At 37.9% G+C, this 16108-nt stretch overlaps 1 protein-coding gene across 3 annotated transcripts in view; it reads right to left on the minus strand.

The window, feature by feature from the left end:
• Positions 1-16108, minus strand: part of ADCY8 (adenylate cyclase 8) — a 215351-nt gene that overhangs the window by 161295 nt on the left and 37948 nt on the right. For all 3 annotated transcript variants that reach the window (XM_017661201.3, XM_017661200.3, XM_017661198.3), the window contains exon 2: positions 5452-5601. In XM_017661201.3, coding sequence (XP_017516690.1) covers positions 5452-5601 — 150 coding nt within the window. The remainder of the gene's footprint in view (positions 1-5451; positions 5602-16108) is intronic.

Consider the following 16108-nt stretch of genomic DNA (forward strand, 5'->3'; position numbering starts at 1 on the left):
AATAGACACTCTTCACTGAGCCACAAGGCACTGCACATGATCGTTCTAATCATTAAGGAGCCTCTTCAATAAAGGATGACCATTATTAATTATCCCCAGAATGCAGGTGGAGAAACTAAGACTCAGAGTTACTCCAGCTCATTAAGATAGTAACTAAGCAAAGATTTCAAATCTTGGGCAGTTTCATTTGAAAACCTTCTCTGTCCATCTACTGCTGAGTAAGTTCTCAGGAGTAATGAACACCTGAAGCTGAGATCGAAAGTCAGTGGAAAGTCACTCTGGCATTGACTGGTACAGAGCCAGCTCTCTTGGATACTATTGCTGGGGGAAGGGATGGTCATTATACCGGAAATACTTTATCATAATTGTGATCACAGGACTATAACAAACTTACAGAAAATTTTATTTAATCATCAGAACAAAGAATTCTCCACCATTTCTTTATGTATATTATCTCATTTGAGGCAGACACACATTGGAAGGAATGAAAGTGCCCCAGGTATGGATGAGGAACCTGGGGCTTGAAGTTCAGCAGCTTAGGTGGTCCAGACAGGAGGTAAAGATAGCTGTGCAGGAACTCTAGAGGGCTTTCTCGTACATCCTGCTTGCCACATGTTCTCATCTCTGTACATCATTATTTTCTTAATTTTCCCACCAACTTAAAAAAAAATAAGATCAGAGAGGATGGAGGGAAGTCCTTCCACCATGCTAGATTATGACATTACAGTGACTCCAAGACAGTTAACGTGAAGGATGGGAAAAGAAGAAAAGAAGAAAAGGGTATAATAAGGAGTAGGTTTCAGTGTCTCCAATATTTCACAAACATTAAATGAAAGATGGAACTTCCCAGACAACTCACCCACAATTGTAGTTCTAGTTCCAATAGAACATCAAGAATGGTTGAATAAATATTAACACAGCAGCATTTTCTGAATTGGCAAAGGTTCCATGGAAAGAGTGATGTGCCTGTCTGGCAACTGCTCTGTTTTGCAGAGAAACACAGCATACAGTCCTGGGAGATATTCACGTTTACTTCACAAGGTAATTTCTTTCTAACAGTTATTTTTCTAAATTACAGACATAGGGCAATTACAATAAATCTATTATGAGGTCCCATAATTGTTTTGGACATTAACATAGACATTTCTTAATTCTAAATCTTGTGAACATTGGGGGATCTGGAAACTCAGTCAATTCCTCTGTGCTTTGGGCAGTATCATATGGTAGTGGGAGTTGAGTTTTGGCAGGTTGCAACCTACCTGTCTGTCTCATTCATTATCACACAGACCTAGCTTCACTCATTTCAAAGATCCATATTTTACTGATGACTTAATCAAAGTAAGATGAAGAATATGGCATATTTGCAGCTACTTTCTTATAATTTCTCCAACCATTAGTACATAAACCTTAATAAGTATGTATCCATGGACATAACTTTAAGAAAAAGAGCCTAGTACATTAGAGAATACTATGAAAAATTGTATTCTAACAAATTGGATAACCTAGAAGAAATGGACAACTTTCTAGAAAAATACAACCTTCCAAGACAGACCCAGAAAGAACAGAAAATCTGAACAGACCAACTACCATCAATGAAATTGAATCAGTAATTGAAAAACTACCCAAGAACAAAACACCCAGACCAGATGGATTCACTGTTGAATTTTATCAGACATTTAGAGAAGACATAATACCCATTCTCCTTAAAGTTTTCCAAAAAATAGAAGAGGAAAGAATACTTCCAAACATTCTATGAAGCCAGCATCACTCTAATACCAAAACCAGGCAAAGACACAACAAAAAAAAAGAAAATTACAGACCAATATCCTTGATATTGGATGCAAAAATATTCAACAACAAAAAAACATTAGCAAACTGAATTCAAAAATACATCAAGAAGATCATAGATCATGATCAAGTGGGATTCATCCCAGGGATGCAAGGATGGTACAACATTAGGAAATCCATCAACATCATCCACTACATCAATAAAAAGAAGGACAAAAATCACATGAGCATCTCCATAGATGTTGAAAAAGCATTTGACAAAAAGCATTTGAAAAAGCAATCTACAGATTCAATGCAATCCCTATAAAAATACTGACAGCATTCTTCAACAAACTGGACCAAATAGTTCTAAAATTCATATGAAACCCAAAAGACGCTGAATAGCCAAAGCAATTCTGATAAAGAATAGTAAAGTGGGGGGGATGATGCTCCCCAACTTCAATTGACAAAATTGAACACCCATTCATGATAAACACTCTCAACAAAATGGGTATAGAGGGCAAGTACCTCAACATAATCAAGGCCATATATGACAAACCTACAGCCAACATCATACTTAACAGTGAAAACCTGAAAGCTTCTCCTCTAAGATCAGGAACAAGACAAGGATGCCCACTCTTCCTGCTTTTATACAACATAGTGCTGGAGGTCCGAGCCAAGGCAATCAGACAAGGCACAAAGAAATAAAAGGCATCCAGATTGGTAAGGAAGAAGTTAAACTGTCACTGTTTGCAGATGACATGATATTGTACATAAAACACCCTAAAGCATCCACTCCCAAATTGCTAGAACTAATATCTGAATTCAGCAAAGTTGCAGGATTCAAAATTAACATAGAGAAATCTGTTGCATTCCTATATACTAAAGATGAACTAGCAGAAAGAGAAATCAGGAAAACAATTCCATTCACAATGGCATCAAAAAGAATAAAAGACCTAGGAATAAACCTAACCAAGGAACTGAAAGACCTATACCTTGAAAACCACAAGATACTCTTGAGAGAAATTAAAGAGGACACTAACAAATGGAAATTCATCCCATGCTCTTGGGTAGGAAGAATTAATATCGGCAAAATGGCCACCCTGCCTGAAGCAATCTACAGATTCAATGCAATCCCTATAAAAATACTGACAGCATTCTTCAACAAACTGGACCAAATAGTTCTAAAATTCATATGAAACCCAAAAGACCCTGAAAAGCCAAAGCAATTCTGAGAAAGAAGAGTAAAGTGGGGGGGATGATGCTCCCCAACTTCAAGCTCTACTACAAAGCCACAGTAAAGAAGACAAATTTGATACTGGCACAAGAACAGACCCATAGATCAATGGAACAAAATAGACAGCCTAGATATAAACTCACAGATATATGGCCAATTAATATGTGATAAAAGAGCCATGGACATACAATGGGGAAATGACAGCCTCTTCAACAGCTGGTGTTGGCAAAACTGGACAGCTACATGTAAGAGAATGAAATTGGCTTTCTGTCTAACTTCATACACAAAAGTAAACTCAAAATGGATCAAAGACCTGAATGTAAGTCATGAAACCATAAAACTCTTAGAAGAAAACATAGACAAAACTCTCTTGAATATAAACATGAGCAACTTTTTCATGAACATACCTCCTTGGTCAAGGGAAACAAAAGCAAAAATGAACAAGTGGGACTATATCAAACTAAAAAGCTTCTGTACAGTAAAGGACACCATCAGTAGAACAAAAAGGCATTCCATAGTATGGGAGAATATATTCATAAATGACATATCAGAAAAGGGGTTGACATCTAAAATACATAAAGAGCTCACATGCCTCACAACCAAAAAGCAAATAACCCAATCAAAAAATGGGTAGGAGATCTGAACAGACACTTCTCCAAAGAGGAAATTCCAATGGCCAACAGGCACATGAAAAGATGCTCCACAACACTAATCATCAGAGAAATGCAAAGTAAAACCAGAATGAGGTATCACCTCACACCAGTTAGGACGGCCAACATTCAAAAGACAAACAACAACAAATGCTGGCGAGGATGCAGAGAAAGGGGAACCCTTCTACACTGTTGGTGGGAATGTAAATTAGTTCAACCACTGTGGAAAGCAATACGGAGGTTCCTCAAAAAACTGAAAATAGAAATACCATTTGACCCAGGAATTCCACTCCTAGGAATTTACCCTAAGAATACAGGATCCCAGATTCAAAAAGACATATGCACCCCTATGTTTATTGCAGCACTATTTACAATAACAAAGAAATGGAAGCAACCTAAGTGTCCATCAGTAGATTAATAGATAAAGAAGATGTGGTACATATACATAATGGAATATTATTCAGCCATATGAAGAAAACAAATCCTACCATTTGCAACAACATGGATGGAGCTAGAGGGTATTATGCTCAATGAAATAAGCCAGGTGGAAAAAGACAAATACCAAATGATTTCACTCATCTGTGGAGTTTAACAAGAAAGCAAAAACTAAAGGAACAAAACAGCAGCAGACTCACAGAACCCAAGAATGGACTAATAGTTACCAAAGGGAAAGGGACTGGGGTGGGTGGGTGGGGAGAGATAAGAGGATTAAGGGGAATTATGATTAGCACACATAATATAAGCAGGCCATGGGGAAGGAAGTATAGCACAGAGAAGCTTACTATGCTGATGGACAGTGACTGTAATGGGGTATATGGTGGGGACTTGATAATATAGGGAATGTAGTAACCACAATGTTGCCCGTATGAAATCTGAGCATAAGATTGTATATCAATGATACCCTAGTAAAAAAAAAAAGAGCCTAGTACAGCACAACTAATGCATCTATTGAGCACAGAATTTCCAAAAACATATAAACTTAGGACATTATATATATATTCTATTTACATACACACACACACACATGCCAATATTCAATATACTCCTGTTATTCCTCTTTGAAAATGATTTTAGAGGTAAAGATATGCATAAATTTTGAATATATGAATAATTTTAATGGGGCCAATCTTTATTCTTTGAAAGCTAATTTCATTTTTGGGAAACATAACATTTAAGGCTGAAGTTATTTTTAAATCCTTATAATATTCACCCAATCAAGATGTCCAAGAAACTTATATTTCAGCCTCTTCAAAATGGAATCCATGGTCCCCACCATAATCCAATCTGCTCTCCTTACTGCATTCCCTACTCTGGGACTGTTATCTTGTTTCACAAAATTTGTTGTATTCAATCAATTCTGAAAATCAAGATGAGGTATGAGGCACTGCATATTTACAAGATTCTTCTAGGAGCTTAGTATAATCTGAATTGGAATGTAGTGAAAAATTGCATTTAAAATAACAATTTGCAGTTTCAAAAAAAGCACAACAAAGATGAGACTGTTAATGGTTTTTAGAAACCATGGCCTTGTTTACAAACATGGATGTCAGTCAAAGGTGTCAGAAAGTCACTGTGTTACTTATTTTATTTCTTGTAGGGAACAATTGTGTGTGGAAAATAAGACCAACCTGATTTAACCTGTAAGTCTAATGTAACTATTTCAGACTCCAGAATCCCATGACACAAACGTTGAGGGAACACTTGCAGGTGAGGATGTGTTTGGGGAGAAAAAGAGCTCCATGTAATTCAGAGACTGACTGGGAGATAAACTGGCCACAAGGCCTTCCCAGTTGGTACCTGTCTTTGGTTTTCTGTTTCCAGACGCAGCCTGGCCTCCACACACCTCCGTGTCTCCAGGAAGGCTTGGCGTTGAGCCCGGTCCGACAGGTAACTGATGAATATTCCAGCTGTGTTCATACACATGAATAACACTGCCTGGGCCACAACCTAAAACAAAATTGCAAACATAGCCTGATCAAGTGGTTAAAACAAGGGCTGTTTGGAGTCAAAGAGAAAAACATATATAAAACTTTCCAAGGTAAATCTTAAGGAAGTAATCCAAAATGTTTAGTAGCAGGTTCATAGAACCACAACCACCACTCCGGTCTTGTTCGAGTGTCATCCCCTTATGGAAGCCTCCCTTGACATTTCTGTCCAATTTCAGGCTTTTCCCTCTGCAAATTTGGATTTTAACCTAGATTGGTAGCCTAAAGTAAGATAAGGAGGCTTCTCTCACCCTCACTTTATCCTGCCACTCCCCTTCACTAGCAGAAGCTTTGACCTTTTAAAAGGTTGGAGAAGCAGGTAACAAGGAGAAGAGACTAGCAAGAAACAGGAAAGGAATTAGTTGAATTACACTATTGTATTTTGACTTTAGTGCAGTCAGGTCCTCTTGGGTAGCATCCAAATCTTGTTGTTTCTAACTCAAGGCAAGCTATCCTGTTTGTCTATTGCTTTTAATCCCCACTGCCCCTACCCTACTCTTAGGCACCAAAATCTTCTGGACAGACTCCTACCTAGACTTCCTACTTGCACACTTGTGTTCATCCAAACTATTTTCCAGCAAAGGAATGCAAGCATATTCTGGAAGGGAGTCAACATTTGGAAGAAATGAATAGCACAGTGTGAATTTCCTCATTTTTATGGATTTTGCCTGAGGGCAGGTCACAGTTGGTACCTTGTCAGGTAGCAAAACTGATAGAAAATACAGGTGGCCTGAAAAAGCAAAAAAAAAAACCAAGTTTAGGACAACTGCAGGTGCAATAAAGTGAGGGGAGAACTCCAAAGGAAGGAAACCAGCGAAGCGGAACCTAAAATTATTTTAAAACTCTTCTCTACCACATATGTACAGGGAAGACAGCGAACGACTGAGCTAATAGTAAAAGGACTGAACTGAGATTTGAACTGCATGCCAAAAGATGAATATTATCAATTGATTTCAACCAAGTTAATCACTTGATAAAACAAAACAAAACAAAGTAAAATAAATATCATGTCCAGAGGAATGTAAGAGAATCCAAAGTCTTAAACTGATAGTATTCACAATGTCCTGAACACAATACAAAAATTATATGACACAGAAAGAAACATGAAAATGTGACCCATTTTGAAAGAAAAGATGACTTCAATGGGGACCAATTTTGATCTGACCCATATGTTGGAATTAACAGACAGAAGTTACAGTAGTTCTTACAACTTGTCTCAATGACGTAAAAGTAAATATTCTAGCAATGAATGAAAAGTTAGGAAATCTCAGCAAAGAAATAGAAACTACACACACGAAATTAAATTCTAGAACTGAAAAACAAAATACCTAAAATTATTTGCTGGATGATATTTACAGCATAATGTAGATGAGAGAGTCAATAAATTTGAAGATACATAATAAACAATGACAATCTTGAAAGAAGAGAAGAATGTTACAGATAGCGGACATCTCTCTAGTTATGATAACTTTCAGGTTACATAAAAAGAAATACATTCCTAAAATATACTGACATAATAAGTTCGGAAGTTAAAACAAAACTGTTTTTGCTATATAGACACCATATTAAAGAGAATTTAAGGTAAAAACATTACTAGCAATAAATATGGTCACTAAATAATGATAAAAGGTTTAATTCACCAAGAAGATTCTAAAATTATGAACTCAGACACATTTAACAACATAGCCTCAAAATACACAATGCAAATGATGGTATAAATCTATGGAATTATTTAGACAGATCTACCATCATAGTAGTCTATTTTAACACAATTTTCAGGAGTTAATGGATCAAACAGATAAAAAAAATCTACAAAGATAGATAATTTGAATAGCTCAATTATCAACCTTGAAACAGAACATAGTGTGCAATAATTAGCACAAATCATTTTTAGGTGCATATTGAATATTTATAAAATATCATTGTATGATTGGACCTGAAGTTAGCCTCAGCAAATTTCAAAGAACTAGTGTCATGTAGACAGTCCATGATTACACTGAAATCAAGTTACAAAGCAATTTAAAAGATAACTGAAGCAACATTATGGGTTTGGAAATTAAACATATTTCTAAATAATTCATGGATCTAAGAACATAATATAATACAAAATATATATAGCTGAAGAATAATGAATATACTACTGACACAACAGTAGTCTTTACAGAGGAGTGTATAGTGATAAGTGCTTCATTAAAAAATAATTAAGGCTGCAAATGAATGTGCAGGGCATCCAACTTAAGGATTTTGAAAAACAAGAACAAAAACCAAAAAACAGAATAAAATTCCAAAGCATGTAGAAGGAAAAAAAGTAAACTTGGAGCAGAGATTAATCAGAATAAAACCCAACATACACTAAGGAGGATCAATGAAGTCAAAAGTTTGTTTCTAAAAAGACTAATCAAATAGGATCCTTCTCACAAGCTTAATAAAGAAAAAAGAGAAAAGATACAAATAAACAACATTAAGAATAATAAATGGGATGGTTAAAGGTATTTCAGGAATGACCAGATGATGAAAATATGTTGTGAAGTTTAATGCTAATAAAAATCTGAGATGAAATTGATGTATTTCTCAAGATCATCTTGACCAAAACTGACTCAGGAAGAGAGGAAGAAAATTACATACATGGAACCATGATTAAAAATCTTTCCACAAGGAAAGCAGCAGGCCAAGATAGATTCACTAGAGTATTCTACAAACACTTGTGGAACAGATAATCTAAATATTTCATAATCTCTTCCAGAGAACAGAAAAAGAGAGAACACTCTCCAACTCATTTTGTGAGGCTAACCTAAGCTCATACCAAAACCAAAGTAATTGGTGTATAAAGGTAAATAATGGTAAATCTCCTTCATGAACATAGAGGGAAATTCATAGACATAATATTAGCAGATCAAATCCATCACTGTATAGAAAAGATAATTCAGTTTGACTACATCAAATTTTTCCTAGGTATCTGAGGATAATTTGACATTATCAAATCAATTAATAGAGTTCACCACATTTACAGCTTTTTAAAAACATATAATCATCTCACTGACATGACACAGTATTGATGAAATTTAGTATGATTTCATTATAAGAAAATAAAACCCTGAGACTGGAAGTGAACTTTCTTAATTACTGCATAGGATATCTACAGAAACAAAACCAAAAACACCTAAAGCAAACATTCTACTCAGTGATGAAAAGTTATAAGCATCTGCTTAAAGACCAAGATGCCATTTATCACCAAATGCACCTCAACATCATTCTAAAGTTCTAGCTACCTCAACAAGACAAAAACAAAATAAAAATAAAAGGGATAAAGTTTGGAAAGAAGAAATATACTTGCATTATTTGTAGATGGTGGAATACCCAAAAGTCTCTACAGAAAAATGACCAGGAGTAATAAGAATTTACCAAAAAAAAAAAAAAATCAAAATAAAATTGTCAATTGCCTTTCCATGCAGCCATCACAAACAGGTAGAAAATAAACTTAATGAAGAAAATAATTAAATTTAACTTTACTTAATCAAATAAGACCTACATAAATGGAGGGTTGTATTCCATGTTATGGACAGGAAAGATTTACTATAATAAAGATATCAAATCGCAGTAGGTATTTTAGCCCCAGAGGAACTCAAGCTAATTTTAAAATTTATATAGAAGGGTAAAGAGTCAAGAATACACAAGGTATTCTTAAAGAACAAAATGGGGAGACTTGCAGTACCAGGTATGAGACTTATTATAACTGTGATTATCACAACTGTAGTAATTAAGACATCATGGCATTTATGTGGGGATACACAAATGCACCAGTGGATGTGAACAGAGAGCTCTAGAACATAAACATACAAACTTGATAACTGAGCACTGCACGTCTAAGGAGAAAAGAAGGATTTTTCAACAAAAGGTATTGGGACAATTTGTTTTCCATTTGGAAAATAAAATAAAATAAAATCCATGCTTAATGCCATACATAGAAACACACTGTAGGTAGATCAAAGTCTCAAATAGAAAAGGCAAAAATATAAAGTTTTAAAACACAATCTAGGAAAATATTTTTGTTTTTTGGTATGTTTTAAAAATAAAACACAAAGAATTCAAACTATAAGGAATAGATTAAAACATGTGGTTAAATTAAAATTAAGAATCTGTACTCATAAAAGATACCAGAAATAACATGGGGTAAGAAAAGCTATTCACAAACTAAGAAAAGATATTTACAACACTGATAACTAGAAAAGAATTAATTTGCAAAGCATATGAAGAACTTCTATACATTTATAAGGAAAATATAAAAGTCCTATAGAAAACAAAGATAGATAACAGATATTTCAAAGAAGAAAATACCGGTATGAAAATAACTGCAACAATTTGGAAACTCTAACTTAGAATCCACACCTACTTCACACCTACCAGTGGCTCTAAAAACAAATGAACAAAAATTGTGGGACATCGTCAGATTGGAAGGATGCTGATGGGAGTGAAAAATGATGCAGCTACTTTGACTTTACACTTTCATGATTAATCTGCACATCCCTAGAACTGCACCTTTCCACTCCACATCTGGAGCCACTTGTGCACACATGGCCCAGGAAACATTTTAGAACGCACTTTGCGTAACAGCTTGAAACTGGAAATAATCTGAATGTCTACCAATAGAATGGATTAATATTTTGTGATCTATTACAACAAATACTATTCAGCAATTAAAATAAATGAACTACCATTGTATGCATCAAAATAAATATAGCAAATAGTATTGAAAAAAATGTATGGTTCCAATGACATAAAGGTAAAAACCAGTGAAACTGAACAACATATTGCCTATGGATACATGAAATAGTGTATGATGCCACTTTTTATCATCAAATTGTCAATGACCGAAAATTTGATAACATATACTACTCTGGCTAGGTTGTGGAGTAAATAAGTCACTTTCATACCTAGTTGGTGAATATATAAATTTGGCAGTATTTATCCAAGTCGACAATACACATACTAATCAGTCCAGTAACTCCACTTCTATGGGCTTAAAAATATGACCCCACAGGTGCAAAGATTAAATATATCATAGCATTGTTTGCATATAGTTATGAAGAACCTAACTAGTTAAATTATAAAGCCATACAACTGAATAGCATGTAAATAAAAAAAAGGCACCTTTCTGGATACTAACATGGAACATTTCAGTATACGTTGTTAAGTGGTGGGGTCAGGGGGAAAGGAGCAAAGGGCTAACCTAGGCTGTCATTTTTACATGCACAACTCAGTAAGGTACTGGATAATTCTGGGGAACGAAGTTGGAGCCTGGGTTTACAATATTTACCTTTATATTTTATATATGTGCATGTAACATATACTCCAGGACAGACATTTTTAAATAGAGAGATTGATAAATTTACTGTTAAAAAATTCAAAGTGCAAACTCCTCATCATGACAATAATGCCTGCGTGATACTCTTCAAGCTCATTTTATACCATTTTTCCTGACTCATTTTGTTCCGACCATCTGGTTTACTTTCTGTTGCTCCAATAGGCCTGCCCTACCTCTGGGCCAGTGCTAATGCTGTTCCCTCTTCCTGGGACACCCTTCCCCATACTTCTTGCCTTGCTCATTCCTCTTATCCTTCTGTTCTTGACTTTATTACAGTTTTATCAGAGAGATGCTCCCTGATCACTATATATGAAAGTAGATTTCCCTGCTATTCTTTGTCTCTGCATGCTGTACACTTATCAGAAACTAACTATATATTTATTTGCTTGCTTGGTTGTTTGATGCCTATCTGTCACATTGGAATTAATATTCTAATAATCCTGGGATGATGTTCGTTGTAGTCATTAACACCTAGTACCTAGCAGAGTGCTTAAGTGCTCAGCAGAGTGTCTGTTAACTGCTCAGTGACTATTAAGTGCTAGATATTTTGCCAAATGAGTAAATGAATGGATAAAGAGCTTCCCTATGGACCACTAATCATCATTTCAAAGATGTGATGGAACAATGATCTTATTCACAATAGCAACATAATGTAAAAAGCCAAAGAATATCCTTGACAACAATAACAAATCTGTGAAAGCTGGAAAAAACTCAAGTACAAAGGATAAAGGAGGGAAGCATTTCTGGTAAAGGGATTTTAACTATGTAAACTATGTTAACTATGTAAATACCACCCAAATTGTTTTACAGCTTTAATATAGTACAATCAAAACCCCAAATGGAATTTAAAGTAATTTAAATAAATTAAATTAAATTCATGTTCATTTTAAAGTTTTAATTTAAAATTTTTAACTTAAAACTGTATGAAAACACAAATGTATAAACTCAATATGATCTAATGCTTAATAAAATGAAATAAATATGTGTATACACATATAAAAGGAAATACATACATATATTTCCATGCATACATGTAAATGTGTGTGTGAGTGTACTGAAAATAGATTTAAAGAAACATAAGGCGTAAAGATCTAGAAGGAGACCCAAACAGTGAGCCTAGCATTTGAGGCTTCTTTCTTCCTGGGGGCAGGTGCAGATTCAAAAGAAGGTAACGGAGAGGCTGAGTGGAGTGCTGGAGGCTCCCTGGCAGAGGGGAACAAAAATTGAGAACAGGCATTAGGGGGACACTGGAGGAGATGAGTCCAGAACAACCACCCGCACACAGGCTCGATGCTTGTCTGGAACTGACTTCACAAATATTTTTATTGCTGCATTTCGTATCAAGTAAGTATCAAGACAACAACATTGTCCCGTTAGTTATTGCTTTTTTTGTAACTAGATTTTATGAAGGAAGTCCTATTCCATTAAAACAGCTGCAAAGCGGAGGTATGTGTTGTAGTGACAGTCTCAGATTGGTTGTATTATGTCATCCCTCAGCCTACAGCTCTATCTAGATCCCGGCAGGCCGCCTCTGTAAGCTGCCTCTGCCCCAGAGCTGACAAGCTCAGTGTGAGACGGTAAGGAACATGTGCTAACTGATACACTGTTTATTCATATATCTGTCAACTGCCATGTATAAACCTCCCTGATCCCTCACTCTTAGTAACCAATTCATCCATTCAAAATTATCTATGGAGCACCCAAGTTCTCTGTGTCAGGGGTAGGGGTATGAACCGGCCGTGTGCAAAGCAGAGAAAGGCCTGCTCTTGTTCTGGCGGTGGGAGACAGGCAGAAACCAAACCAAGGAATACTGAATACATGGTGGTGGTGGTGATGGCGGTGGCGGCTGCCATGGTGTGTGTCTGTGATAAGTGTCATGAAGACAAATACAGCAGCATAAGGAGGCTAGAGAGTGACAGAGGAGGCACAGGGCTCATCATCTATAGGGAGTTCAGAGGTGGCCTCTAGGATACAAAGCCATAGGAACAAAGATCTGAAAGAAGTGAGACAGCGAGTCGTGAGGATATTTGGGAAAAGCATTCCAGGCAGAAGGAATAGACAGTGCAAAGGCAGGAGAAGCCCGGCATGAAGTCCACAGTGGCTGGGGTGGGGGACTGGGCAGGATTGGGTGGAGGGAAGGGGGGTGATTTTAGGAGGGAGCTTTGAAAGGTAAGGAAAGGCCAGGCTGTGCAGGGTCTCAGGCCACAGGAATACAGGTGTCTCCACTTTCCAAAGTTCACCTCACACCACTTCACTTTTACCTGTTGCAGCTAACCAAAAGACATCAGAAGAGGACTGTCACCTTGTAAGAAAAGCAAAAACCGCATCAGGATAGGTTTTGCGGTGAGCAGTTCGAGGGGCGGTGCCCTGAGCAGCAGGATGACCCCCACTGGCTCCTTCCCAGGGACCCACATTAAGTATCTGGGCCTCACGCCAGCCACCAGAGCTTTGAGCTGTGTCTGTGTGCATCTGTGCTTTGTCTTGATTTATTTTGTATATCCGTTAGCAAGTGGGGTCCTAAGGAATCAGAGAAGTCTGAGAGGTTATTTTTTGGGTCTGGGAATGCTTGACAATTTTTCCATATAGGTTAATGGTAGGTGCTTCTTTGCTTTATAGCATTTCTGCTTACAAAGGGTTACACAGGAGCAGTCTACTTTCAGATAGCGGGAGAAACCTGTATTGGCTGCTCTCTCTGTGCGGTGGGAAGGCACTGGAGAGTCCCAGCACTGGGAGACATGACCCACCTGGCATGTTTTAAGGGTCAGGCTGCCTGCAAGGATGGAGTCAAGGAGACAAGTTAAAAAATCCCACTGAGAAGAGATTTTGGCTTGGACTAGGAATGGCTGTTGCACAGGTGGTGAGATCAGGCTGGATCATGAATATATTTTGAAAGAAGAGACAATAGGATTTGGGGATAGATTCTGTGACTATGAGAAAAAGAATGGAGACAAGGGTGACCTCTAGAAAATTCATCACTCGGACTGCACACGAGAATCACCTGGTGAGTTAAAAAGATGCAGATCCTCCTGGCTCTACTCAGACCTACTGAATAAAATTATCCAGAGATGTGGCTCCCAGGCACCTTTATTTTTAGAAAGCTCCAAAGTGCTGCAGTGGCTCTCACAGGCTGGCATAAGAGGATCTCTGCTCCATAAAAATGGCCTTAAGATCAAATTTTGATCTCCTTTTTATAGGCCCACGGGCCTTACTAAATTCTGAATTCCTGGAGGGCAGAGGCCATGTCCGTTGTATCCCCCTCTGTTAGCCCAGGGGCTGGCATCCTAGTGCTCAGCACACACCAATCTGGTCTGACTAACGTCAATCATGCGAGCAAATTCTAATCACCCACCTCTTTGGTCCAGCTCCATGACCATGGAAAGAGGAAGTTGTCACTCTGAGGAGGGATGCCCTCCACAGATTCGTGCAGAACAAACAGGCCACCTTGCCCACCTACTCCCTCCCTCAACCTGGGAGTTGGAAGGTTCTCCATGTGGAGGGCCAGGGTCCTCCTTACTCTCTGGGGCATTGACTGCATGGTGGACACTGCTGTTCAAGGCCCAGGAGCTCAGGGCAGGAAGGGCTCATAGAGTCAGCTCCCCATTTAATACAGGATTTGCATTTTGTCATTGCAGAGAGATCCACTGCTATTCATTGTCTAGAAGTCAGACTGGAGGTGGGGGAGAGGACCGGCTCCCTGCGGGCCTCCCCTCCCCTCTGCATTCCAAGTATACGTTTTCTGGTGCCACAGGCATGCACACTACATTTTCTCTGCAGCTCACTTTGTGGGGGGGAACATCCCCACAGTCCCAACCCAAGCTGCTGGCAGCTAGAGGAGGCTGGCTTTATCAAGAACAAGGGAAGACCCTCCTACCTATTCCTGGGTCTCTAGAAACATCCACTCAAGTGTGTGGAGAAAAACCATCTCTAGGAAAAGTGATCATTGGCTCTGTTCCTAGAGATAGTTTTATTTTTTTAAATTTAGCTGGAAATAAAGGAAAGATGTGTTGCAACCCAATAATGACTGACCTGCATTTGGGTAATTTCCAATATTTCAAAAGAAACCAGGAATTACAAAGGTAATATCGGTAAGCTTAATTTATATAAAATGTTGAAAACTAATTTTTTAAGGATTTCTACCCTGATTTGTCTTTCAGATCAGCATTCCATCAAAAATGTTGCAGGATGTACAAACTGAAATTTGGAGACTAAATCATATTAAATATAACTTACATTTTGAGTTCATATTAAAGGCAGGTTATCTCACTAGTAACTTCCATGTGTTCTTACATAATCTCAATGGAGAAGAAACTATTAGTGTGTCCATATGAGGAAGCTCAGAGAGGTTAAACAACCTATCTAAAGTTAAATAGCCCTCAGAGTGGTAGGGCAGGGATTTGAATGCAGGAAGGGTCCTGCCTGCAGAATCCAAGCAAGAGCTGGCCAGGACCTAAAGGAGACCTTTGGTATTTATTCAGAGGAAATGGAGTCTAGTCAGGCGATGGGAATAATTCAGCAAATAAATACTAGATGATGCATGAGGCAGGTTGAATGTTTTGACAGCACCTAATGACTGTATATGAAAGATGTCGGTAAAGGCCTCCTATCCTCAGATGAATGGAGAGGGTCTGGCCTCATTTTCTAATAGCCAGCATTAAAAGAGCACTTAGGATATGCCAGGAATCATTCCAGGTGCCCAGCATTTAGGGGACTGCAGCTCAAAGTTGATTCACTTGCTCGAGATAATGAAATGGACCCAGGGGTAGGGCTGCAGTCTGAATCCTGTTCATGGAGCCAGAGCCTGGACTCAGGCTCATCTGACAAGGCTTGCACTGCACTAGGACAATGAATGTTCACTCAAGCAACAGGTGCAGGTCCAGAGCATGCACGACAGGCAATGGGATCTGGCCATTTACAGGCTCCATAAGGGAAGGAGCCATGGAGAGCTGTGAGCCACCCAGCAATCCAGAGTAAAGGCCGACTTTGAAGTGGTCCTCGAAAATCAGAGTGTTGCGTATGGAGAGGAAAAGGCCTCTGAATGCATCTTAAAAATGGTTACTTAAATCAGTGCAGATATTCATGGAGTATCTGCCTATGGACTAGGCCTTGC

Source organism: Manis javanica, chromosome 2, assembly GCF_040802235.1.
Source record: "Manis javanica isolate MJ-LG chromosome 2, MJ_LKY, whole genome shotgun sequence".
In the NCBI taxonomy this organism is placed as follows: Eukaryota; Metazoa; Chordata; class Mammalia; order Pholidota; family Manidae; genus Manis; species Manis javanica.